General features: G+C 43.8%; 1 protein-coding gene across 1 annotated transcript; it reads right to left on the reverse strand.

Annotated features, from left to right (window-relative positions):
• lrriq1 (leucine-rich repeats and IQ motif containing 1) lies at positions 1-27,968 on the reverse strand. Its single transcript, XM_036517641.1, has 28 exons — positions 27,852-27,968; positions 27,566-27,655; positions 27,114-27,204; positions 26,589-26,800; positions 26,369-26,443; positions 25,876-26,270; positions 25,158-25,266; positions 24,474-24,713; positions 23,787-24,029; positions 22,969-23,121; positions 22,571-22,721; positions 21,101-21,294; positions 20,221-20,348; positions 20,067-20,140; positions 19,577-19,670; positions 16,116-16,283; positions 14,383-14,478; positions 13,342-13,701; positions 12,716-12,956; positions 11,967-12,086; positions 10,993-11,082; positions 10,316-10,458; positions 9,554-9,622; positions 9,134-9,222; positions 8,411-8,512; positions 3,709-3,817; positions 2,900-3,048; positions 1-134 (listed from the first exon to the last, which is right to left on the reverse strand). The coding sequence occupies exons 1-28, from the start codon at positions 27,966-27,968 to the stop codon at positions 1-3; spliced, it is 4,236 nt and encodes a 1,411-aa protein (XP_036373534.1).
• Positions 27,969-27,980: the final 12 nt, after the last annotated feature.

The following is a 27,980-nucleotide window of genomic DNA, read 5'->3' on the forward strand; positions in this document are numbered from 1 at the left end:
TTACTTGATGGGTTTGGACCTCTTTTTCCCTCCTCCCCAGCCGATACTGAGCTGAACTGGGTTGTCCCGGAATGAAATGCGCTCTTTTTTGACGGGGCCAGACGTGGACTGCATAGGACCAAGGGCATCTTTATCTGCAAATCAACAGAAGAAAGAACTGAATGTTAGAACTGAACCTCCCTTTAACCGTACCTCACCCACCACACCGCTCTTCTGGACAGTTCCTTCTGCTCTTTAAAAACTGGGGGAAAAAGTGCACCCCTGTGCCTGCTGACCCTGCTCCACCTGCCAGGAGGAACCGCACACAGGTAGCTAAGAGCAGGAATGAAATGGTAGGGAAGGCGGTCATTATTACAGGTAACACACACACTGCTAGTACTGCCTGCACCACCTGCAGAGAATTGCTTATCAAATTCATTAGTAGCGACTGATTTTTTTGGAATTATCTACCAAATCTGCTTTACAAAGTGATTATAAAATGAGAGACTTTAACATTCAGAAATTGCTTCACACTGCTTTCAAAAATTAGCCAAAAGTTATAACCCATTAGCCATAACAAACCATATTTACCACTCCTTTTGCGTAAATTTATTCAGTGTGTGTCAAATACCCAATTATCTTTAATCCGCATCTGCTGCATGCTTTGCGGTTTCTGTGGTCCTGTGCGTTCACATAACCACCATGACCAAACTCAAACTACACAGTCATTTCACCCCGGTCCTCATGGACCGTTAAACAGCTGGTTTCCTCAGTGCAAAGCAATAAAACATATATGCGGGCTGGAAAATGCCCTTTATGGAAATGCCACAGTGAGGAGTGGCTATCACATTGCAAAAGCTACAGTTGGTTATGGAATATTTACATAATTTATAACCATGACAACTCAAGAGCATTTGGCATATGGCATAAGTGGCCATATCTAATTTTAAACCTTGATATAATCAATTCTGCTTCAGAAGGTGATGCATTATTTTGCTTATATACAGTAAAAATAGTCTTATAGGACATCTATATATTAGCAAATTTATATATAATATGAGAAGAATTAATTTATTTGGAATATAATTGTGTAAAATCATTGTAAAATCACTCTAGAAGATGTGAAAATCATTCCCAGGCATCACAGCACTGACAAACAGATGACAGATCAAAGTAAAAATTAATATGCTTTTTTATATTTAATAATCTTCATTCAGACTCCATGTGCAAACAATTTATCTATATGTTTAATCAATTTGCTGTCGGACATAATCCTTAAAGTGCTTTTTGATTCCGCTTGCACACACACACACGGTGTAATTTCATTTGGCCTTGACTGCTTAGATAACTCGTGTTTGATCCTGAGCACAAATGGGCCATTTTTCTTCCACAACGGTGACAAACCGCTTCTTTCGCACAGTTGGTTGCTTTCCTCGTGGATTTCATTTCAATCATCATCAAAATCTAATTTGTCTTTGTTAAATTGAACACTGTTTTCCTTTATTTCAATATTCTTTTGGCTAAACTTGTTTAATCTGCTCGCTGCAGCGTACCGGAGCACTTCATGTGTAGCATCTTTGTCACTCTGGCTCCAGAGTTAAACCTTTGACAGAGGGGTAGTCTTTCTTTCTCAAAGGCCTTTTGCCATTTCCTGCCAGAGCAAGTCCTCCTCACTATGTCCTTTACATGACCCTGTTTCTTCCCCCCCAACTAGCACAAGGCAGGACACCAAATCTATTATTCCTGTCCTATAAACTTGTTCCTCCTATATTATGAGTTCTCATAGTTCAGCAGCAGTGCTACGGTAGTTCACTTTGACTTCATGCGATATTCAGCTCAAAGCATGTATGCCGCTGCAATCTCCCAAGCTTTCAGATGATTAGAGTTATTAGATAACGTCTAATTCTGAAATCTGAAATCAAATCCCGTAATGTATCTTATGCACCTTGTACTCTGCTGCGAATGGCCCCCACCCTGGCGTTTGACCTGAATGATTCAGATGGACAGCATGTGTGAAGTGCAGCGGATTTTTACTTTTTTCCTGCTTCAGTGTTAATCAGAGGTGACAGCCATCAATGGCAGGACTGTTCATACTAGAACTAGTAGAAAAACACATCAAGTATTTGCTTTTGTCCAGTAATAATCAAAACACAGAAACAAAATATAGGGCAAGACGGGTTTTGTATTTGAAATTACATAAAATAAAAAAAGGAAATTATTAAAATCATATGCAGTTTTTTTTTTGCTTTCAAAATGCAGAGACCTTCAGATTAAAAAACTTTCTTAAATATAATTGACTTTTCTAGAGATTGTAACTATGTTTTTTATAAAATGAAACATAATTTTTCATAATAATATAATTATTTAAACATGTTGCGGTGTGTCGCATCTCAACCCATTAAATTAAAAAGGTTTTTTCCGTTCCTGTGAAATGCATATCGTGGAACATGGAAATGTTTTTTGGTGAATATTGATCTTTAAAGACTAGTTCTCCCTACATGTTTCATTCAATGATTCAAAATACAAAAAGTTCTACAAATAATATAAAAAAGAAAAGCGCACCCACACTCACACACACATACACTCTCTCTCACACACACACACACACATACACTCTCTCACACACACATATACTCTCACACACACACACACACATACGCTCTCTCACACACACATATACTCTCACACACACACACACACACACACACACACACACACACACACACACACATACATACACACACACACACACATATACTCTCACACACACACACACACACACACACACACACACATACACGCACACACATATACTCTCTCACACACACACACACACACACACACACACACACACTCTCCCTCTCACACACAGAGTAAGGGTGAGTGTGAGTGTGAGTGAGAAGGTTGGTGTGAAACTCACTTGCTTGTCCCCCTGAGTCTGCTCGTGTTTGATTGTGTTCTTTGCGAGGTGGAGACACAGCAGCGGTGCTGGTCTTGGTCGGACTCTCTTCAAGCGGCTCGTCTCGGGGTCCTGGCCCGGCCTGCCAGCAGCGGGAGAGCGCAGACACACTCTGAAAATAAAAGATGACATTTCTCTGGGCGGCTCACGCTACGAACACTACATAAACAAACAGCGCATTCGTGAAATATGAGCGGCGGGCAGAGGGCCCGAGCTGCTGGCTCGAGCAGAGCCTCTCTCAGTGGAGGAGAGACATTACTGCCGCTGACAAAGCCTTCCTCACACACGCGGCTGCTCTCACTCTCACAGAGAGACACACAGTCAGCTGCAAAGCCTTTCTGCCTGGGTATTTCTTATCAATGTATTAAATAGTTATGCTGTTATTGTCAAACTGTGTTCTTCCGGTTGAACATATCATTGAGGATTATTACAAAATAATATCAGAAATGACCTTCAGCACACCATCAAACACTGATGCACATTTGGGTGGAAATGTATAGGGAATAAAAACACGAAGCAGTGTGTGCTTCCAGCGTTCTGCACACCCACAGCTGTGTGCAACAGAGAGGGAGAAGGGAAGCTGATTAAAATAAACGTATTTACCACAAGCTGAACTCTTCGTCCATTCAGAATGTCATGGTCAATCTCTGGTAGGAAATGTTCACTAAAAAAGATCCATGAATGCAGTTATTCCACTGATCATTATCATATGCAGTATCTGTATACATGAACAGAGCACTGTGGTATTGATGTGACAGTGAGACGCTCACCTCTCCACAGCGGTGGAGCTCCTGCCAGTCTGCCCCCCCTGTGCCTGCAGCCACTGCTGGGTCCAGTCTGACCTCACTGCCTGCTGAGCTGCTGCGTCTTCCTCACGAGCTGCAATAACCCAAACAAAACCATAATGAGTCAAAGGATGCTATTGTGTCATACCTAACCAATTAACAATGAAAAAATATTTTATTTATTTTATGACTCATTTTTAATGAGAATATTTTGTTGGTGATTTTTACAGATGTGAAAAATGTCCCACGCATGACACCAAACCTATGAAAAACAAACAAATGCCTTTTTAAGTAGTTTCACCACAATTAAACCTGCTTAGTTTAGAGGGCTGTTGGGATCTGCGGCACAGAGTTTGCACTGTTTTGTTTGGGCTTAGGCCCTATTTGTTTTGGACAGTTCAGAGGGCATTAGTGTAATAGACTCTGAGTCTGAGGGTAACATGAGCCCAGGGCTTTGGCATGAACGCTTCAGATGGAACTGACCAATAGGAAAACAGGGTCCTACTGATTATTCTGTAGAGAGAATCAATATACCATGAGAATGATATAATTCACAGAAAATTATAGTGTGTGACAGATAGTGAAACACCCAAACATGCCCGTACCCAGCTATGAGGTCACTGAGGTCCGGACCTCGGTAATTTTTTTAGAGCTAAAAATAAAATTTGAAGCTAAATACAACAAAAAAACAGTGATTGAGAACTTCTCAGAGAGGAGTGCATGCTTAATTCAGTTTAGAATTGCTATTTAGTGTCCGCTGTGTGTGAGAGTTGTGAGAGAGGGCGTGAGTGCAGCCCCTTGCATCATCAGCACTTCCACTGACAGCAGCAACTGGAATTTACGCACGTTGGCAGCAGCAGGTGGCTTGTGTGTGAATGGGCAGCATACCATTCAGTAAGACAGAGAATGATTGTTATGCCATTATCTGTAAGAAACGTTCAAAACAGTAACCTGGTACAGCGTCTGGAGTGAAGGCAATTGTATGAAACATGTTAAATATGTGTACTCTGGCCATGATGAAAGCTAGGCTATTTCGTTTCACACAACACCATTGATTAAAAAACAGGTTATGTAGGCGACGGTATCAATAATAGTAGGCCTATGAAACACTTCAAAGCCAAATTTGGAAATGAATATAAGTGTATAATGACGTTAGCTTGTAATGGTGTTACTCTCAAGCATTTTTCTTCTATTTTTATAGCTAGCTAAGGTTACAAATAACCTTAGCTTAATTATCATGCTTCAGACCGTAGACCTACGTATTGTGATGCTCTAGATAATGTTGTTATGATTTATCACTTATTCAGCGATGTGTACCTTACAATTAAAACACAAATAAAATTTGTTTCTTGTAAAAAGCAACAGGTCTCTTTCTATGTATGCAATGTTTATATGTGTAATTTTGACAAAACCTAAACACCAAGGCACCCCCCCCGACTTCACTATTTTTCAAACCCTGGTTACAGCCATGCACCCAAAGTGTTCAGCAGCAATAACACCTGACAGCCTAATGCTGGAACTAACATGTCATTTATTTAGCCCATTTTCCTGCTTCTCTGAGCTGTGAAAGAGGGAAGGTTTACATTTTATAGCTGTGTTAGCTTAAGTGAAAATCCACTAAAAATGTCAATTGATTAATGCCTCCCTGAGGCCAATCCTAAAGGAAAGGAACACTTGCACTGGCCAATAACAGGTTTCCTGCAAGCAGCCGTCAAAGACACACAGGCAGCAGTCAACATGACATCCCAAAAATTCTGTTCTGATGTGTACGCTGTCAGCTGATGCACAGAGCGTGGCTCAGAGAGCGTGGCTCAGAGAGCGTGGCTCAGAGAGCGTGGCTCAGAGAGCATGGCTCAGGTGATTTGTGAGGAAGGGACAGCCCAATGGCACCCACAGTGTTGCAGTCACAGTTTCAGCAGGACCCCCGAACGAGCACCCCCAGGAGGAGTCACGCCTGTTAGGACGGACTCAGAGGGGGATTATTCCATCTCATAGCACTATAGAGGCAACCGGAGCCACGTCTCACAATCAGAGAATGAAGCCATTGAAGGGGGTCAGCCAGAGACGGTCCAGGAGGTTTGGGCCTGGAGCAACGTACTGCGGGCCCTCCAGAGACCCTCCCCTGAGCAAACACAACCAAGGTCACAAGCAGTTTAACCTGGCAGCAGTGACCGGACCCAGAAGCACAGAACAGAACATTCCACATTCGAACGCCGGGTTCCGGAGAGGGAATGGGATTTAGGGTCGTGGATGATGTCTTTTTTTAAATTTTATCAAAAGCGCAACCAATTGTGACCAAGCAGGAAAATACTGATTATTGATTTATTATTAGTAGTACTACTATCTGAAAAGTATAGGAAAGGTATGTAACCATAACTGTATATTAGTATTAAAATGATATGATTTTTCATGCCACAACTTAACAGACTATATCAATTCCCCAATATCTTTTATAAGAAGAATATAAGCAAGTTAAGGATAAAACTGCTAAGATCCCTGATACTTTAAGCAGGCTGGCATTGTACAGCTTTTTAACATAAGAACATGTGTTTAACACAATATTAATGTCATTAATCATAATATTTTCTACATTGGAAATGAGTATGTTTGCATGTTCATATTTAAAACTGATATTGAAAGTTTATTGATATAAGGATATATACTATGTCAATATATACTCCATTTTGTGAATGAGGCCGAGTTTCACTTTAACCCCGCGTGTCAGACGCACCCAGGGGTCAGCTTTCATCAGAGGACCCTGCCTCCTGCTCTCCCGTCCCGGGTCACGACCTCACCTCGGGACAGCCAACCTCGCTGTGTCATCCAGCGGTCAGAATGCAAGCCGCCACTCAGACTCTTTCTGAACATTAATTATAATAACATATTTCTGCATGGGTTTTCCAGATACAACATAAATTCTGGCAAGTAATTTACAGCTAAGATAAATGCATTATCATTCTTGTTATTAATTTTTTTCAAATTCTCTTCAGTCTGTCTTTATGTATAATAAATATAATTAGTTTGCCCTTTATAGTTTAATTTTAAGCACAGCACTCCCACCCTTTTTACAGTCATTACAGTCGAAACATTACGCTGTTACTTGACTGTTGATACTACTATGTTCATAGTTTTCCATTTTAGCAATGTGAATTCCCATCTGCTACACACAGTATTAAAACTGCCATTCTTTAAAAGCTTAAGAAAATAATTATGTCAAATTAGGGATAAATATTTCTGGACATGTATAATTCTACATGCATATCTGCACATCTGCAGTAATAAAGATAATATTTCAGAAAGGGTGGATTATGTGATCAGTGGCAGGCTCAGTGCGTCTGTATTCCTCTAAGTTATTACTGATAGTGAGCCACAGTTACAGCTGAGAAGTCATGCAAAGAAAGAAAGAAATAAAACGTATGCTTGCACCCAGCCTTTCCACATCTACTTCCAGTATATATATATATTTCCATCCTCTCAGAAATGCTTCGCTCTGTGAAGCATGTAGTGGACCAAACTCAGCACCTGACAGAAAGGAGGTCAGAAATTGGGCCCAGGCTTTGGGTCAGTGATGAGAGGCAGAGAGGCCCGGCTGCGTGCACACGCTTTCTCGCCCTCCGCCAGCAGCGCGGCTCTGACCCGCAGAAGGCACCCTTCAGATCCCCGTCGCCCCCAGGCCACACCGCCTTCCCCTGGCCAGGCTTACATTTCAGGCATGGAGGCCAAGCTCTTCTGGAGACGATTAACCCAAAGCCGTGACAGATTTTTTTCCGAGATATCCGACTCGCCATGTTTATTTTATCCCAGCTCTTTTGTGGATGTCCTGGACATGAGTAACCCGCTGGAAATGGCTATCGGTTTACACATGCCGGGAGACGGTAAAGAGCCATGAATGTTTTCATGAAAGGAGAAAATATTTCCTCTTGCTGATCTCTATTGTTTAGTAGAGTCTGCACTGGTAACTGGGGGAGAAAAAAATTATTTACCCCCAAAATACTACCCCCCACCTCCAGCAGCACCTTTCCCCCCTTCCCCTCTCATGCTAAAGTGAAGACAGAGGTCCTCCACAGGCTGAAGTGCTTCAGTGGTCTGCCTCCCTGCTCTTAACTTGATTTCACACATCCAGACTGCGTAAGTCCCCTTGAAACATAATCATCATGTTTATCCTCTGTCATCCTGAACAACTTCATCTCTGACTACTAACAATTCACGTGCCATTGATTTAATCACGAAGTCTGCAGGGAACATCCAAAGAATCATGCTTTCAGCATCAGGATGTACAGAACATTAACAGTGACTTCATTGTGTAGCTTTTAGCATCCATGGCTTGAAAAGCACTATTTCTACCGTCCAGTTTCACATATACTTTCACCTTTGGGTTGTTGACAGGAGGTTGCCCCTGTATCTGCTCCTTTTCTCAGTGATCATCCAATTCTGCAGACATGCTGCTACAATTAATGTTTCTCTCTAATTGCATAACTCAACAAAGCTGAGGAATTTTATCATTTCAAATGAAGTCTATAGCTTAGCACACCTGAGAAAAACGCTATTGTGTTCCCCAGAGCCACATTAATGGGGTCTCTCTCCAGTATGCAGTGTGTTAGGTGATGTGGCTGCACTCTAAGGACCTTCCATTTCTAACACTGTTGGACTGTCACCTTAATGAGCCAGGTCTGCTGCTCAAACTCACCTTTAGAGGGGTGCATTTTTTCTGGGTGGTTTCTCTTTGGAACTTTGATGGGCATCTGTTTATTTTCGCTGCTCCTGAATAAATCCAGACACACAGCTGGATCTGGGGAGGAACAGAAGAGAAAAGAGTAAGAACTCTCCACTCAAAGACCACTGGGAGTCAGAGCCAGTGACATGTGACCAGACACAACCAAACAGCCGGAATTAGCAACACAACATCAGCTTCCCTTCCCACGACAAACACTTCCTGTTCCATTAGCCTAGCAGCTCTGGAGGCTATGCATAGATCTGAGTGACAATTAAAAGTGATTGGATTTCAGGAATTAGGTTTTACAAATACAATCAAAGGCGTCAGAGGCTAGCATGTCCTTTTTGTATAACTTGCTCTTAAAGAAATTGCAGTCGAAGCTGCAGGGTAATGCTTTTGATAATGAAAGCTTCTCTGGGTAGCGTACAGCTGATTGAAGACGAAGCTGCAGTAAAAATAGCTTGTTTCCTGTAACTGCTCTCCAGCTCCCAAATGCACTGTGACAACAAGAAGTCACGTTATGTACAAAACTGAGGGAGCTGCTCGATGTTACAATCGGTTGCATTTTATTAAAGAGGAAAGGCTCTTTGCAGCATGAAGGCACTATCCCCTGTTCACAATCTGCTCCACTTATGAGGCGGCCAAGGTGTCTGTTTGCATGACCTGATGGGGTGATGGCTCTCTGAAATGACCTACCCCCTAATTTCCTGTCTTTCTTCTTCTTTGGTCTCATTTTCTGCGCTCTCTTCAGCATTAGATGAGCTGTGGTTCTGTCCCTTATTCCCCTAAGGACATAACAGCAGACGTCACACTTCTGACAAAGACGCAATACCGCTCCAAACAATAATAATCCAAGTAACCTATCCAGAAAATGACACATGATGGACAGCCGTGTCCTGAGAGGTTACATCATACAGGAAATCACAGGCATAATCCTTTCTTACTGAACAGAGAATTGGACAAGCAAATGCAGACATGGCAATAGTATTTACCTCTGTGATTTTTGATTTTAGGGAAAAAAAGGAAAGAAATTTGTTCTACTCCCTGCATCTCAGAATGCTATCGAGTACAGTCTAAATTCTCACATGAAAGCTATGCACCCATTGCAAAACTTACCACTCTTTTAGAATTCTGGCCGATTTCTCGGATAGCTCTCCAAACCCACTTGCCGCTGGAGATTGTGTTCTTCTCAAAAGGTAAGGAAAATAAAGTCAGAATTTCCACTAATCCAGCCTAATCCTGACAGAAATGACAGAGATCGCTCAAAAAGCATTTAGCACCTTTTCCGCCACTTTTGTCATCATCCCCCAGGGCACTGAGAACACAGCAAATCAAAAACTCCTAATTTCTTCACCTGAATATTTAATATTGTTGTAATTTATTATGGTTCCTGTTAACCAGGAAAACACTTGAACCAAATGTTACCCATCATCCACTGCCACTATCCACATCAATGATACACACTCTCCATTGCACTTACTGTATATCCATTGCATCCATGATCCATATCACTTATATTAGTCATGTATTTACATTATATCCATTATCCAGCCTACAAGACTACAGCAAGGCTACAACATCTGTACCTGACATAGCAACTGAATCTCTATCCTTTTCATTTGGAATCCAGTTCCTTATCCACTCTACACAAGGATCAAGAGCCATAATTCCATAATGCATGTCATGTCACCCATGATTGCTGTCTTTAGTTACCACTGTATGTGTGTGTGTGTGTGTGTGTTAGTCACCCATGGCAATTGTATTAGTCACCCGTGGCTATTGTATTAGTTACCTGTGGGTGTGCGTTAGTTACCTGTGGGTGTGTGCATTAGTTACCTGTGGGTGTGCGATAGTTACCTGTGGGTGTGCGTTAGTTACCTGTGGGTGTCCTCTGGTCTCTCAGGTGAGATGCTACATCTTGAGTGCACTGTTCTCTCACTCTCGTCTCCTGGCCACGCCTGGATAGGCTGCCATGGCAACGCAGTGGGACTGTTCCGCTGGGTGGGCTGTTGTGGGGGGGGCTGTAACGCAGCAGAGGGGTGCAGTCATGGTGCTTGGTCCTCAGGTTCGAGACACAAATTTCAGCAGGTATCACACTTTCTCAACATTTTCACTGATTTCAGTGATCCCCAAACCTCTGAGTCCTCTCATTACAGTGTGAAGCTACATCTAAGCAAACGAAAACAGGACAAAAACAAATTTCTACACTGACAGTTCTCCAGTCCAGGCCCTCGCCTGATTCTCGAGACCTCTCTATTTGTGGATTACTGAAGCTTAATTGTTTTTTTACTTTATTAATGTTAAACAAAGTCTATGCTCCCAGCTGCTGTTCCTCAGCGCACAGCTACTGTGATGTAAAGCCCTGACTGCCGTCCAAGATAAAGAAGGAGAGGGAATGAAGAAAAGAGCTCGTGAAAAATGACATCTGCTCATGCGGAGGAAGCTTCGGGCTTCTTAAAGTAATTGTGTTTTTCAAGGTAATAAATTTCAGCATTAATCACGGCAGTGCCATACATCCTACAGGAATAAAGACGGAGACGTTTCTGTGCTGTTACCTTTGGCCACAGCGGCTGCTCACAGAATGGCAGAGATTTGGGAGGCGAGCCCTCGGAATCCAGGGTTATCCAGTCCCTCTCCAACGCAGCCTATTTGCATCAAAAAAATCTCTGTAGCCAAAATGCAATAATTTATGCATATATTTCCCAATCCCTCCTGGTGCTTTTTACTTCTTCATGTATGAAAGATCATCTTCAAAGCAGAGAGGAATTCATAACAGAGGAAAGTGACCTACATCAATGGAGTGTTTTTCTTGTTTTTATGTGGACTGTGCTGGAGTCTGACTGCTTGCAGAAAGACAAATTGACAGTGAGGATGCTCTATCAACATTAACATTCCTAAATTATTAATAACAGAAATAATTAATAAATGAGTCAATTATATTCACACTGCTGAGAATTTATTTAATATTTGACGTGCATAAGTTACAGGAGAAGCTAAAACCCAAAAGCCAAACCTTGGCTGAGTCACGTGACACAGAAATACCAGCAGCTGATACGTGGAACTTTTTTCAACTGAGAGGTTGAATTAAGTGAGAGTGATATGGATGAGGGTATAAATTATGATGATTCTATACTCTGCATCAGACATTTTCATTCCTGGACATGTAAACCTCTGAGTGGAGATGCCATATAATGTTAAAGTAGAAGGTTTAAGTTTTTAGTGCTTTCCTTCTACTTCTGCCAAATTAATGCAAGTTAATACAGCATGCATTAAACTGCATTAAACAGCATTAAACTGCATTAAACTGTACTGCCACAGACCACTTCAGTCTCTGCAAAGACAGACTGATTGCAAAACTGAAAGCAGCAATTGTGCGTCTTCCTTGATTAGCTGAGGAATGATACCCCTCACAGGTTGTACGCTGACACAAATGGAGGCTCCTCAGAGAAGTTATATGTCTGTCAGCAAGGGAAATGAATTAGGGCAGCCATTTTCAGGAGAGGTCAAATGAATTTATAACCCTACCTACCTCGTCAAATAAAAATTCATCCATGTCCACCTCTTCAAAGTCTTCGTCCGCTTGAGTGACTCTCACAGCAGCCAGTGCAGAAGCCAGCCTCTTCCGCAGAATGTAGCCCTTCCACACAGCCTGCGGCACAAATAAAGGGTTATAGATCAAATGCAAATGTAAATATTGTACGTTATCCCATTAGGAAGATAAAACATGTTACCCTCGGTTTAATTGCTGAGTGATCTGTTATCTGAACTTTAGGTGACACATGCTGCTATAAGACAAATGGAGCGCCAGAACAACTCTAAATCGTGGAATTCCCGGCGGACAGACTTCACAAGCCAGAAGACTGGAATCCCACTACTGCAAATCTTCTGTGATCTGATTAATCATTTTACAAGTCCTCCAGGACCCGTTAAACACAGAGTAAAGAGAGAAAAAATATTTTAGGACAAGTTAAATGTCAAGCAGCACGGTTTCCAAGTGCTATCAGGACCACGAGACTGCGTGCAAAAGTCTGTAGGTAGAACTGAACCTGATATTACAGCTTCTTCTGGCACTTTCTCAGTGAAAGATTAAGATGTGCTGAGAAGTTCTGTAATGAGATAGTGGCTCCTGGAACATACAGTCTGCTGTATGAATGATGCACAAGCATCTGTCTGAGGCTAGACAGCATGTTTAAACTGGAGAGGTTTTTTCAGTTCCAGTGTCGTGTCCAGCTTTGGGTGGGGGAATCAGCCGTGTACAGTTCCTGTGGGATGTTGTACCTGGATGATGGTGGCCGCCCGCCCCCGTTCCAGACGCGCCTCCCCCGCGGCCTGCTGCTCGCTGTGTGAGGGGCGGTCAGCGGTAACGTCTGGGCCGGCGCTCTCGCCCCCGCCGCCCTCCCCCGCGCCGCTCTCCCCCACGCCGCTCTCCCCCGCAGCGCCCCGCCCAGCAGGCTGCAACAGCGCCGTCCTGCGGCATCTGTGTCCTCGCCAGCAGCTCTGAATGACCACAGCCGCCATGCTGCACAAATACAGGGAGATCACAGGCCTCAGAGCCACTGCAGACATCTGAACACACATTCATAGGCCATAAGCATCAGCATGTATATCATTTCATAAATATTACTGTGTAATAAACAATGACTTCACCTACTTCACCTACATCAATTTTTGTTTTGGAGTCACAACATTATGTTATGATATGAAAAATAATAATTTTGTGTACATATACAAGTTATTTGCCTCAAGTTACCATAGAAGACATAAAACTAAGAAAAAGGAGGAGAAGAAGAATTTCAGTATATTTCCCCCTAAGTATTTAGCCAAATGTATTAAATTTTAAAAATCCAAGAGTAACAAAACTAAGTTCATAAAAAGCAAGTGCAGGTAATGAAAGAAAGGCCTACCTTCTGAGGTCTAGCCGTTGTGCCCTCCTGGCTGGTTTGGCAGGGGCGCACTTTCGGGGCGTATCGGCTGTGTCTGCGCTTTCCCTGACCCCATTTAGGTCTCTGTCCTCCTCCCCAGCATCCTGGCTGCCAGGCCGAGCCGGGGGGGGGGAGGTGCGTTTTCGGGAGACTCGGCCCGGGTCCTGGGTGTTCTCCTCCACAGGCCCCTGCTCCTGGGGGCTGCTGGGAGATTCTGGCTCCTCTCCGTGTGTCAGGGTCACATCCCCAAACTCATGCGCGTATCTCTGCTCCTCCGCTAACTGCTGCAGCTCCTCACAGTGCTGAACGGCGATCGCCGGGACATCCAGGGGACAGGGGGCACTGTGGCAAAAACACACTAATTTACCACATTGTCCTTAAAAACCAACCAATAACATTAAGAACACTTTAGACTTTTAAGGAAGGAAAAGTCTACACTGGGGAAAGAAGTAGCCTGGTCAAAATTTCTGCAGAGCTGCACAGAATTCAGTGGTCTGTAAAATGATCACCAAAATCAGTAAACGCATATTCACAGCTGGGATTCCTTATCTCACGGGTGTCTGTTTTCGAGGCGCAGAGTGAATGAATGATTTTCTGCAGAAGAATAAGGCATGTACTGACTCAGAGAAAACATGTTCACATTACAATTACAATGTCACATCTTTACAGTGAGAAAATCCCAGTTCATATACTGTAAGGTCACCACGCAGGTTTAGGCATAGCTATGGCCCTCTACCTAACAGGTAGGACTAAACCTTAAAAACATGCACCTTAAATTATAATCAGAGATTCACATGGTGCAGCGGAGCACAGCTCTCAGAGATTCACACGGTGCAGCGGAGCACAGCTCCTGCATGGCCGGCCCTCCCTGATGAGCTGAGAGGCTTTTTGCTTCAGGTGCAATGTGCTGCATCACTGCATTGGGTCTGATAATGTCCCTTTTCACGGGGAGGATTAGAGCAGCACAAAGCCAGCTCATCCACACATGACTCCATTAGCAACGGGCTGGTCCACTTCCCCCACCGCGACCTCTGCTGCCCCAGGTAGTGCCCGCCGCAGGGGCCGCCTGCTCTGCACAATACCCCCCCTATGCGGGGATCTGCGGGGGTCTGCGGGGGTCTGAGGGGGTCTGAGGGGACCAAGCCAGACACAGACACACTGTATCTCTCACCCAAATACCTGCCAGGTCACTACAGGGTCAGCCGGGCAGTGCTTTACAAGGGCTTTACCATATCTCTATCAAATAAAGTAGTTTCATTTTCTCTGTCGAAGTAAAATTGTATAAATTGCACCTAATAACTAAATAAATGACTGAATTAATCAATTAACACTGGCAAGATCTGTTAAGTACTGAGAAAGAATAAGCGTGTCAAGACAAATAAAATTACACTGGGCCTCTGCCACATGCAGATTTTCTGAATAAATGGGATCTGAATGAAATGAAATTTGCATTCACAACATACATACCATTCTTTTGAATGTCTCCTAAGGGTCTAAAGACATTTTTCATTATCTTCATTTTCTAAATATATTTATTGAACACTAAGGCCTCCTGTCATTACATTTACATTTATTCATTTAGCAGACGCTTTTATCCAAAGCGACTTACATAGGTTACAGTTCTTTTACAATGTTATCCATTTATACAGCTGGATATTTACTGAGGCAATTGTGGGTTAAGTACCTTGCCCAAGGGTACAGCAGCAGTGTCCCAGCGGGGATCGAACCGGCAACCTTTTGGTTACGAGTCCTGCTCCTTAACCACTATGCTACACTGCCGCCCTCATTCTCAATGCCCTTTGAGTGCTGAACTACATACATGTCTTTTTCTAATTTAACTTTCTGCCAACACTTGCAGAACAATATGAGCTTGGTGATGACTGAAATTATCAAAATTATGAGCATTATCTAATAATCTGTGTGAGCTGAGGGCTGTGCCTATGAGAGGCCTAAGAGCGCCCCAGGACAAGTCTCCCCAGGAGAGCCATTCTCCGCTGCCCGGTTCAGCTCTCAGGGCTCCAGCACATCCAGGCAGACTGCTCCCCTTTGTAAACCCTGGCTGACATCGGGTCGGGTCAGAAGTTAAATGATGCTGGTGGTCTCGGCCCTGTCCCAAAAGCACCATTGTCCACAGCGCAGAGGGAGGAGAAGGAGAAAATGGTCCTCTAGCTGTGATCTGAACTGCAGCAGACACACCAGCGGGTTTCATCTTTTTAAAATATAACTCCACATGGCCAGGGAGATTACGACAGAGGGACAGTGGAGGCCTTGGGGAGAGCTGGAAGGCTTGTGTTGTTTGGACATGAAAGGAAGTTCAGTTCACCTTTCAGCCAAAACTCTTTCTAAATTTAGTTTTTATCAGAATGATTTAGCAGCCTAAATTTATCCATGTAATTTGATGCTAATTACACATTGTCTTATAAAAATGACCTCATGTTTAAGCAGTGCTACTGCCTGCTTACACCTCCACAAATATTTACAGCGCAGCCAGGCAGCCAATCTGTGTCAGTCACTGTGCAGAGCCACACACATCCACACCTTCCCTGCTCAATCCACAAAGCCAAGGCCAGCTGGGATGGATCTGAATACATGAGTCGAGCAAACCTGTCTCCCTCTGGGGCTCCCGTGACTGTGGCTGACAGGGGCACACTGTGGAGTGGTTGTTAAGGAAGAGAGCTCTCACCCAGGAAGTTGCAGACTTCAGTCCCAGGTGTGATTACTGATGCCGTACCCCTCACTCCAGGAGATACACTCACCCCAGTTCGGCTGCGTGTCTCGCCTGCATGTCCTCCAGCTGCTGGAGCTGAGCCTGACAGAAAGCCAGGAAGCTCCCAGGAGGTGGTCCGTCTGTGGGGGGCGCTAGAGAGCTGATCCATTCCCCATTTATCCTCCTTAAGCCCGGCACCGACTTCAGCAGCAAGGGCCTGCAACAGACGAACAACAACAGTGTGGCTGGGAGATGATCCCCACACGACCTCAGCCTATCCCATCATTCCCTCACCCTGCAGTCCCAGGGGCCGTGAGGGTTTGCCTTTTCCCACATTTCTTCCATTTAGTGAAAGAAACAGGACAAACATCAGAGCTGTTTCTACAAAATTTTTTTCACGTTTAGGCTGCACATTCACAACTATTCAGCACTGACATTTTACGCAATACAAGTGATGTTTTATACTCGGGTAAATCTGCCATTAAATAGCTTAAAGCTCACGGCTACAGGCACCTCACTCTCACTGTAGCTTAGTGTGTATAGAGCTGCAGCATGTGTCAGTATATCCTTGCAGCATATACATATACACACACATATACATATACATATACATATACATACACATGCACACAGATATATCACAGTGGAAATGTCTGAAGCTATCACAACTGTCACGAGTCCGCACACGATCAACCATTCAGCCTCTCCTCAAGGCTTTTTTGGGTTAGAGTGTTTACGCTGTGCAGATGAAACCACTTAGGAATGTGGATAAAAACGTATACTAAGTTTGACATTTAAGGCCCAAGAGAGTCAACAAAGTTTCTCTCCACACAGAACAAAAGCTTGCGTCTGAGTCTGATGTTCTCATGGAGGAAGTATGAGATGACACAGGGCTCAGAGGGTGTCCACGCTTCGGTCCCAAACCTGCACCCCAACCTGCTATTTTACTTCCTAAGACTCAAAAGATTAAATGGCAGTGGCCATTTCTGACCGCCGTGACAGGCCAAAGTTCAGCTGGGAGACACCCTGCAAGACGACAAGCACTCCGGACTCTGGATGTGATTTCTGAGGATCCTGAAATATTCTTACACATATATAATATAATAATTCTCTACATTTTTCATTCTATTTTTGTGTGAAAATAGTTATGAAATAAAGATATCTTCAAAAGACTGGTTTTTTACTAAAAAAAACAATAAATTCCTGTTCTTTCTAGTATTTCTGCAATGTAATAAATGCATTCACTTTCCTGGCACCCTAACTGTGTCTGAAAATATAGAGCACTTTTTAATTCCTTTGATACCACTTCAAGCAATAAAATTGCAAAAACCCCAATAAAGTGTTAATTAAAACCGTAAAAACAACTGATGACAGTGGTATAAATCTGAACGAATATTTGACTGGCTAAATATTTTAAAGATTCCAGCATGAAATGATGGTGTCTCCACAGCCCACATATGTTAAACATGAGGTTTAATGTATTACAGTTACTTGGGAAGCATTAATTTAAAGCAAAATACATCTGTTGCTTGTGGACACTGCTGTCTGCATTAATTAAAGATGTTCTCTTTTTAAAACACTTGCTGAGATTTCATCTTTGGCTGACCATACAATTAAGTGGATGCACATAAACCACACCTACTGTATGCTTTGTTCTGTGTGCAATGACTTTAGCTGTACATGAGATGTGCCGTGATGCATTACATCAGTCATAAGGCCAGCAGCACAGGACAGTCACAGGGCAGTTAATGATAAAATCACAGTAAGTGATATGTGGTGGGAAAGGTGATTATACCCAGATTAAAGTATGTGGAAACAGAGCTCCGAGCCACAGCATTCCCAGCTGTGCTCCTCCTTCAGAAGAACCCTGTCCATATTTCATTTAGTGAAAACTTCCCTGAAAACACTTTGTCTTAAAGAGGTCCGATTAATCACTGCGGAGTGAAATGAATTCTTTCTCAGAATGCTCTCAGGGTGTAATTCTTTGCAATATTCTTTAGTGCTTTAATTTCGGCGGTGTTATCGCTGGCTGCGGATGAAAGTGCCGGGCGATCGGGGGGAACGCCAGAGCTAATTCCATTGTTGGCATTAAGGGTGAGGCAAAGTTCAATGGAACATTTGGTCTCTGTTTGAGTCAATGGTGGAACCGCAGAAATCCCCCAGTAAAAGTAACACATATCACAGTGTGTTTTCAGGACTTACTACGAGCTTGGCCATCGCAAAAAGGTTAGCATATGAGTAATTAAAGACAGACTTGTGTCGGCATCCACCTTTCCATCCTGGTACTATAAAGACATACTATACCCCACATTGTACATTTATTTATTTTAACTCATACTTATTTGTTCTTATTGAGTGAAATTTATGGAAGATTAGAAATGACCATACATTACCGTACAGAATAATCAAGTACACAAAGGCAACATAAACCAATTTTTTTGCCACAAATCCACAAATGAAAGCATGAGGAATAATGCACTCTCACTCACTCACTCACTCACAGACTGCAGAGGGCCGTCTGAGGGCCACAGTGGCCTTTCAAATCTCACTGTGAATGAATATAATTTATTGAAAATTGACGCACTGTTTTGAGTTGTAGCACAGGTTTAATAGGAAGACGATCCACAGTAAGGCATTTGGAAGGGTTTACTGAGAGATCAGGTCACCTGAATGAATAGGGGGAATTACCAATACCTACCACACAACACTGATTATAGAGGAAAAACTCTAAAATCTGGCCTGACAAGCTTATTGAATGTGGTATATCCTCTATCCAAGTGATCAATCAATAGGATAGGATTTTTTTACTGAGACTTTTTTGCTGAATAGCGTGAATCAAACCAAGTGCTTCATGTGCCCTCCTGTGGCTGCAGAGTGAAATTTAAATTCTTTCATTCTTTTTACTTATTTTTCTGTTTCACTTCCTTTTTTCCAGAACAACCCCTTTTTTAGGTCATTCAGCTAAACGTTAGAAAGGTGAACTGTATGGGTCTTTGAGTGTGAGATTAAATGTCAGGGCAAAAAATGAATGAATTTTTTTATTGAAAAAATATTTTCAGAATTCTGAGCACTTGATCCCATAGGATGGTGTACGGTGCATGTCGCAGACACACCCACCAGCCCACAGATGTGGGCAGGAAACTCCGTATTAAAAAGGAATGTTTATTCTGCTTTCAACGCCTAATTCACCTTCAGCAAACGCTCTGCTGCACTTTGCAGCTAAATGACGTGACAAGCAGAAAACAGCAGCGAGTCTTTGCTATTTCTCTTGGTGACTTCTGACCAGAAAAATCCCCCAAAATGAATGCAGACATCACCATATAGGAAAATAAAATGATGGTATTTGTTACCTTTTTATTTTTATCTATGTCAATGAATAGACTGGTATATGTTTATGGTGTGTGAATTGTAAGTCTGGTCTCTCTGCATTGTAGATGAAAATGCAATTTACTCAATGACGCATGTTTTTGTCAGCTGTGCATATTTTTGCTGTTAAGTTGCCTGCTTTACCTCCAGTTGCTTTCCTGCTGGAAAGGATTTCCAAAAAGCTGAATCTCCTGGAGCTGCGTGCATCCCTGCAGACTCCGCTGAATGTCAGCCAGCTCTGCAACACAGGAACAGCTTCTGTCCTCACACTCGCTGCTGATTCATCTTATCATGAGCACAGATGCCATTCTCACAGTACAGCCATGTGCTACTGTACTGCAGGGACTGACCAGCACCATATTTCCAGCACATGCTGTTCCCCATCCAGCATCCCAGCAAACTGCAGGCCTTTGCCTTCAGCACATCAGAGAAATGTTCAATTCAAGAATTTGTGGAAAATTCAAGGAAAGAAAAATAAAGTGTATCAGTGAATATTGTAAACGGATGAATCTGGAGCTGCTTTACGGTTCTGTTTTCTCAGTAACATCTCCCTTCTGTGCTTTGAGTACTTTCACCACACTGTTAAGATACACGGAGAGCATGAAGACATGGCTCTTTGAAGCAAAAATGTTACCTGAAAGGCAGTTGTGGCTGATATCCAGCCTCTGCAGTGACACGCAGCCGGTCAGAGGAGGCAGACGGGTGATGCTGAGAAACACAGGGAAACGTGGTGAGGAACAGCCACACACACTGAGCTCACAGCCGCGATCACAGCGCTCGTAACACACCTGTTCTTCGCCACAGAGAGCTGCTGCAGCAGAGGCAGCCAGGAGGCGGACAGGCTCTCCAGCGAAGAGATGATGTTGTCACTCAGACACAGCTCCCTCATCAGGACCTGGTTCATCAGCCTGGGGGGCTGAGACACACAGCACACGGCCACGCCCATGGAGCCGGAGCTCAGAGGAGGGCCCATCAGGGACACTTACGCTTACTAAACTGCTCCAATATGCAGCCAGATTTATCCTGTCTTTGTTGCTGTACCGCAATATCAAGGGAGCAATGGTTTTTATTCTATATCACAGAATACAAACTGTGCCAACACTGAGTACATGTGGGTTCTGTGAGGGATGTGCTGACACTGAGGAGATGTGGGTTCTGTGAGGGATGTGCCGACACTGAGGAGATGTGGGTTCTGTGAGGGATGTGCCGACACTGAGGAGATGTGGGTTCTGTGAGGGATGTGCTGACACTGAGGAGATGTGGGTTCTGTGATGAGGGATGTGCTGACACTGAGTAGATGTGGGTTCTGTGATGAGGGATGTGCTGACACTGAGGAGATGTGGCTTCTGTGAGGGATGTGCTGACACTGAGTAGATGTGGGTTCTGTGATGAGGGATGTGCTGACACTGAGGAGATGTGGGTTCTGTGATGAGGGATGTGCCGACACTGAGGAGATGTGGGTTCTGTGATGAGGGATGTGCCGACACTGAGGAGATGTGGCTTCTGTGATGGATGTGCCGACACTGAGGAGATGTGGCTTCTGTGATGGATGTGCCGACACTGAGGAGATGTGGGTTCTGTGATGAGGGATGTGCCGACACTGAGGAGATGTGGGTTCTGTGAGGGATGTGCCGACACTGAGGAGATGTGGGTTCTGTGATGTATTACCTCTGTGAGATTATTGCCCTGTAGCCTCAGCGTGTGCAGCAGAGCACAGTTGTCTGAGTCCTCCATGCTGGTCAGGTGGTTAAAGCTGCAGTCCAGGTGCAGGAGGCGGTACAGCTCCCTCAGCCCTTTGGTACTGATCAGCTGGTTATGATCGATTAATAATCTCTGAAGCCTCTTCATATGCGCCAAACCACCTACAATATGACAAAACAGAACAATAAATCATAAGAGAACAGTGGCAGGTGAAAGGGCAGAACCACCCCAGGACTGTGGGAATAAGACTGCACTGATGTGCTCACCGAATGTCATTTCACACCTCTTGTGGAAGGCAATAATGAATTAAATATTCCCTTTTGACTTCATATCCACAATGAAGGTCAAGTGCCAGATAAATATATTTAACCTCTCCTTTATTAAATATTTATTCATGACTTCAAAATGGAGCATTATTCATGTACCATGACTCCATCTGCATTTCAGCCAAATACTGCCCTCATGTGGTACCACTGAAAACTGCACTTTTTGGTAGTGTAAAATATGTACCCTGTTCCTCTGTACTATGGTGATTGTGCTTCTGAAGAACTCTACATTATGGAAAAATTGCATCATAATAAGTCACTGAAGCAATGGGAGGTAAAAGGGTGGGGGTAGAAGGTTTAGAAAACAACATGACTTACATTTTTCTTTATAATTTATTATATTAATATTAGGTGTTATGTGTTCTTTTGTGATAACAGTGAGCTAGCACCGCTGCCAAAATGCTGCATACCCCTGCCACTCATTATAAGTAAAATCAATTTTAGTTAGCAAAGCAACAGCGTGTTCATACAGTATAAAGCAGTACTCGCTAATGCGGGAGATGCAGTAAAGCAGTACTCACTAATGCGGGAGATACAGTGTAAAGCAGTACTCACTAATGCGGGAGATGCGGTAAAGCAGTACTCACTAATGCGGGAGATACAGTGTAAAGCAGTACTCACTAATGCGGGAGATACAGTGTAAAGCAGTACTCACTAATGCGGGAGATACAGTGTAAAGCAGTACTCACTAATGCGGGAGATGCGGTAAAGCAGTACTCACTAATGCGGGAGATACAGTGTAAAGCAGTACTCACTAATGCGGGAGATACAGTGTAAAGCAGTACTCACTAATGCGGGAGATGCAGTAAAGCAGTACTCACTAATGCGGGAGATACAGTGTAAAGCAGTACTCACTAATGCGGGAGATGCAGTAAAGCAGTACTCACTAATGCGGGAGATGCGGTAAAGCAGTACTCACTAATGCGGGAGATGCAGTAAAGCAGTACTCACTAATGCGGGAGATGCGGTAAAGCAGTACTCACTAATGCGGGAGATGCAGTAAAGCAGTACTCACTAATGCGGGAGATGCAGTAAAGCAGTACTCACTAATGCGGGAGATGCAGTAAAGCAGTACTCACTAATGCGGGAGATGCGGTAAAGCAGTACTCACTAATGCGGGAGATGCGATTGTGGGACAGTTCCAGCACATCAAGGTTGGCAGCGTCCTCCAGCCCATGGATGGATGTCAGCTGGTTGTGACTCAGGAGAAGAACGCGAAGATTGGCCAGACCCTGACAGTTCACAAACCTGATGGCATTTTCCTTAAAGGAGAAAAAGAAAAGCTCAGCAGATGGCCTTATAGATGGGGGGTTTAACATTTCCATGTGTTCTCACACAGCTGGATATTTACTTAAACCTTTTAGGTTCGGCACTTGGCTTACAGCTACTACAGCAGCCAGCAACTGCAGCCGCTCTGCTGGCCTGAAGCTAACAGAGCAGCTGCCAGTGAGCAGCCCGTACCCAAAGACATGAGAACACTGCGTCTGAGGCTGCAGGTGAGGTTTTCACCTGGACATCGATGTATCTGAGCTCTGCGCATCCGCCGAGGCCCTCCAACGCCTCCAGGCCACACCGGCGCACGGTCAGCACCCGCAGTCTCACGCACTCAGACAGAGAGCACAGACTGCAGCCAGGCAAGTCTTCCAGTGTAACCGTAGTGACCTGGGACAGAGAAAAGAAGCCTATACAACAGCAGCTACATTGTGCCAAGCTGATTAGGTTGATTTAGTGTGACACTTTATACAAAAGACAAGTGACACTTCATTACAAATTCTACAAGGCCTGACTAAGGGGCATAAATAGGTATAACTATTGGTGAAACGATTCTTTGGCACTGAAGCAACATTCAAACGATACAAACACCACTGAGTAGAGTAAGAGAAATGTGAAATGTCAAAACATAAAACAATGCTAAAATACCTAATATCACATTTCAATTTCAAAATAACTAAAGTGATTATGCTGTAAATCTGATGGTTGAAATTAAGTAATACCCAACTGAAACCTAAGAGCTTACAGTATGCCTCAATTAAGTAAAACCCAAATGAAGTCTAAACACACACAGTACACCTCAGGGTTATTAGCACTCATCCTCATAACATGCAGCCTCATCCATGGCAACACAGCTGTCTTAGATATTAAATAATATCTAAGTATCATGTTATTAAAGTAATTCAAGTTAAGTCCTATTGACTGAAGCATCGCACCTGGGAATTGACCCTTCAACCTTCTTGCTAAAAGCCGAGATCTTTACCACTAGGAGACCCTGCTATGCATCCATATTCACTTCTATCCGCCCAAAGGGCTTGGTGTGTACGTGCTTCTACCTGTTTGAGCGAGCTCTCAGTCCCACGCTGAAGAATGGTGTCTGTGCTGAGAGGTGGCAGAGAACTCCCTGACCCTCTTCTCACAGTCTTTGTTTTCACCACCTGCTTCCTCTTATTCTGCAAGGAGAGTTTAGTCCAGGGAACGCAGGCCTTCATCCACTCCAGACGCTTCTGCTCAGTGAGGTCAGGCAGACACATGTTCCTGGAAGAGGTCAGATCGTCTGCAGACTGCCTCAGGCTGCTCTGCTTCTCAGCAGTGTCTCTGTGGAGGAACACTAGCCTCTCTCCCTCAGGCTGCTCTTCCCCTGGCACTGTGACATCCCTGTTGCAATTGCCAGCAGAGGTTGTGATTGTGGCTTTACTGTCCGGATCATTCTTGGTTTGTACCAGTTCTTCCTGGACTGAATTTTCACCGTTTGAACTGTGTGGATTTAGTGTCTCCTCTGGTATTACTCCTGTTTGCCTCTGACTCTCCTCCATTCGAATCCTCTCTAGCTCCTGCTGCCTTCTTTGCTCTTCCTCTTCTTGCTTTCTGAGCTCCTCTAATTTCTTCTCTTCTCTCTCCTTTTGCTTTCTCTCCTTCTCCCCCATCCTCTTCTTCCTGTCCTTTTCTTCCTGTTTCCTTTCCTTCTCATAGGCCACGTGTCTCTCCTGTTCCTCTGTCTCGCATCGACGCTGTTCCTCCACCTCCTTCCTGAGCTGCTCCTCCTTCTGCTGCTGCTCTCCTCTCCTCTGCCTGCTCTCCTCTCTTCGTTCCCTCAGCAGCGCCCTGTACTTCCTGCGCACCAGGAACGCTCGAACTCTGGCCTGGATTTTGGTGGCTGCTGTGGTCCTCCTCTCCTCCACCGAGCGCGTCTCTTCCACCTGCTCTTCCTCACAGGTCTGTCCCTCCTCCTCCTCATGTTTCTGCAGCCCTGCGATCAGCTCCTGTGCGTTAAGGCAATCAGCACAAAATCAGACTGCTGTCTGTCTGAAGACAGGCTGCTAAAGTGCATGTATGCATATCCACTGTGATCAAGTTGTAGCTCACCTGTTGTTTGAGTAAGTTCAGTTGTGTTCTTTCATTTTCTTTACATTCTTCTGCATCCAATTCAGTGTTTTGAGCCTGTAAACAAATCATCATAACACTGACATAGTGTAAAACAATACACAACATTCTTGTATTCTTTGCCTTTACAAATAGTGATAATTTCATACTCTATCAAAAAAGTTTAGCTACCGACATGAAACAAAAAAATGTTGGTCACTTCTATCCGCCCAAAGGGCTTGGTGTGTACGTGCTTCTACCTGTTTGAGCGAGCTCTCAGTCCCACGCTGAAGAATGGTGTCTGTGCTGAGAGGTGGCAGAGAACTCCCTGACCCTCTCCTCACAATCTTTGTTTTCACCACCTGCTTCCTCTTACTCTCCAGGGAGAGTTTAGTCCAGGGGATGCAGGCCTTCATCCACACCAGACGCTTCTGCTCTGTTCGTTCCAGCCTCCTGGAAGAGGTCAGATGGTCTGCAGAATGTCTCAGACTGCTCAGTTTCTCAGCTGCGTCCATTACAGCGCTGTCTCTGTGGAGGAAGGTTAGCTGCTCTTCGCCTGTGTTTGCACTGTCCTTCACTGTCACAAACCAGTTGCTGGCAGAGAGAGAGATTTCCTGTGCAGTGGATGAGGTGTCATTTTGCTGAGAGGGTCTCAGGTGCGGTTTGGTTTGCATCACTTTGTTGTCTCCTTCAGAAACTTGCTCTTCGGGGGCTGGACATGGGTTTTCAGCCTCCTCTGTTCTGATATTATGTGAAGCTGAAACTTTATGTTTTTCACCTGCACCATACGAACTGTGTGGATTTAGTTTCTCCTCCTCCTGCTGCCTTCTTTGCTCCTCCTCTTCTTGCTTTCTGAGCTCCTCTAAATTCTTCTCCTCCGTCTCCCTTTGCTTTCTCTCCTCCTCCATCCTCTGCTTCCTGTCCAGTTCCTGTTTCATGATGTCCTCTTCCCTTTTTCTTCTGACCTCTTCCTCCCTCTCACAGGCAACACGTCTCTCCTGCTCCTCCCGTTTGCGCTGATCCTCTTCCTCCTTCTTTCTCCTCTCTTCCTCCTCTCTTTTCCTCTCTGCCTCCTCTCTCATCCTTCTTTCTGCCTCTTGTCTCATCCTCTCTTCTTCCACTTTCCTTCTTTCTGCCTCTTGTCTCATCCTCTCTTCTTCCACTTTCCTTCTTTCTGCCTCTTGTCTCGTCCTCTCTTCCTCCAGTTTCTTCCTGACCATTTCTTCCCTCTCCTTCCTCTCCTTCTCCAGCCGTTCCTTCCTCCTCCTCCTCTCCTCTCTCCTTTCACTCAGCACCACCACATTTTTCGTGCGCACGAGGAATGCTCGAACGCTGGCCTGGATTTTTGTTGCCGCTTTGCAGCGTCTTTCATCAGCGTTTCCTCTCTCTTTGGCCTGCACTTCCTCAAAGGCCTGTCTCTCTTCCTCCACATGTTTCTGCAGCCCGGCAATCAGCTCCTGTGCATGAAAGTGGTCAGCAGAAGAAACATGCAACTGTGTCAAACACAAGCATGTACATCATCTCCTGTATTTCAATTCATCACACTGTCCCTCACCTGTTGTTTCATTAATTCCAGCTGAATTTTCCTATTTACTTTACTTTGTTCTGCATCCAGTTTCATGTGCTGAGTCTGCAAATAAATACAATATTATTCACATATTACTAAACACATTAATAAGCTAATCATAATAACAATTCTCCATTTACTGAAACTCCACCACATCGATGCACAGGGAAACATCCCTAATGGCTCATGCAGAATTCCTGTATCTCACCAGGCTGTCATGCTCTATTCTTTTCAGCTCGTCTTCGAAGTATCTGTGTCTGTGTCTCCTCCTCTCCTCCTCCTCTTGGCGCTCCTTCAAAAGACGCTCTTTCATCATTTTGTGCTCCGCCATCCTCTTCTCCTCCTCTTCTTTCAGTCTCCTCTCCAGATTCATCAGTTCAAGCTTGAACTGCCTCTCAGCTTCTAAATATTCATCAGAGTCTATATTTTACAGAACAAAGGATACAATTATTCTGATATTAGGAGTGGGAAATTTAAAGATATCTTCAAATGGCTGTCGAAAAGGTGAAACAATCTACAAACATAACAACGACGACATCTAGTGTTCATATGTCTAGCCACCAGTATGTATTTTCAAGTGTTCTCGGGTACTTGTACAGCCAAAAAAAAAAAAAAAAAAAAAATTTCTCCAATTTCGGTATAAATTAGGTTGCCAAGGAAAAGAAGAAAGCTGTGCCTGTTTCTTTATTTTATACTGCTTTACACCCTTCCACAGCACAGACGCACACAGCACCTTCGTCCTCCTGCGGCACACGATCCGTTCCCTTCTCTCCTGACGCACTCTCAGCAGACTGCGATTCCTCTCTCTCAATTTCAGATATGATCTAGATGAAAGTGATTGGCAGACGCGCTGATTGATGGAATTTATGACATTTTTATACCACAGATTTAACACCTATGAATGAACAGAACAAAAAAAGCTCGTGTTTGACTTACTCGTTCTTTTAAGCTGATGGGATCTTCCCCGCACTCAGCTGCTAGGTCCGCTAGAAAGTCCTCACAATTACTTGAAATTATTCCAAGCAAGTCAGGTTTCGTGAAATCTCAAAGAAAAAAAAAGAAATAAAAACAAAAAATATTCATAATACAGTACCGTATCTAGGTAACGTCTGAGTGTACGAACATGAGTGTGTGTACATAAGCATGCTTGAGTCACAGAATATGCTGCTTACCTTTTCCCCTAACATCTTCCAAAATTAATTTCTCGATTGAACTGAGTCGGTCATTATTCATTTTCCAGCACGACACCATTGATTCAGGTATGCCATGAACAATCTGTAAATTGTACAATACCATAACAGATTATCAAATTATCAAATTAATTATTTCCCCAAAATACACAAATGCTACACGAAAACATAACTATTTGTAGATTTCTGAATACCTCTGAGAATGACCGCTTACTTTTGAGCGGCATCATATACGACTGTAGATGTTCGATAAAATACACTCTGTCAGAAACTGGGTTTACCTGGTCATCATCAGAAATGGCTACATCTTCAGAGAAGATGTCTGACACAACGGAGTTTGCATTCACTTTGCTGATCTTTTGCAAAATAGATTCTTCAAATAACGTGTCCTCATCCATTCTCTGAAAACC

Source organism: Megalops cyprinoides, chromosome 23, assembly GCF_013368585.1.
Source record: "Megalops cyprinoides isolate fMegCyp1 chromosome 23, fMegCyp1.pri, whole genome shotgun sequence".
Classification (NCBI taxonomy): domain Eukaryota; kingdom Metazoa; phylum Chordata; class Actinopteri; order Elopiformes; family Megalopidae; genus Megalops; species Megalops cyprinoides.

Bases quoted from the DNA above. Each gene is read 5' to 3' on its own strand.
- lrriq1 (XM_036517641.1), bottom strand. From the start codon at position 27,968: ATGGATGAGGACACGTTATTTGAAGAATCTATTTTGCAAAAGATCAGC. The intron at 9,623-10,315 runs GTAACTAACGCA...CCTTTTGAGAAG, and splicing joins AGACCAGAGGACACCCACAG to AACACAATCTCCAGCGGCAA. The intron at 9,223-9,553 runs GTAAGTTTTGCA...TTATGTCCTTAG, and splicing joins GCCAGAATTCTAAAAGAGTG to GGGAATAAGGGACAGAACCA.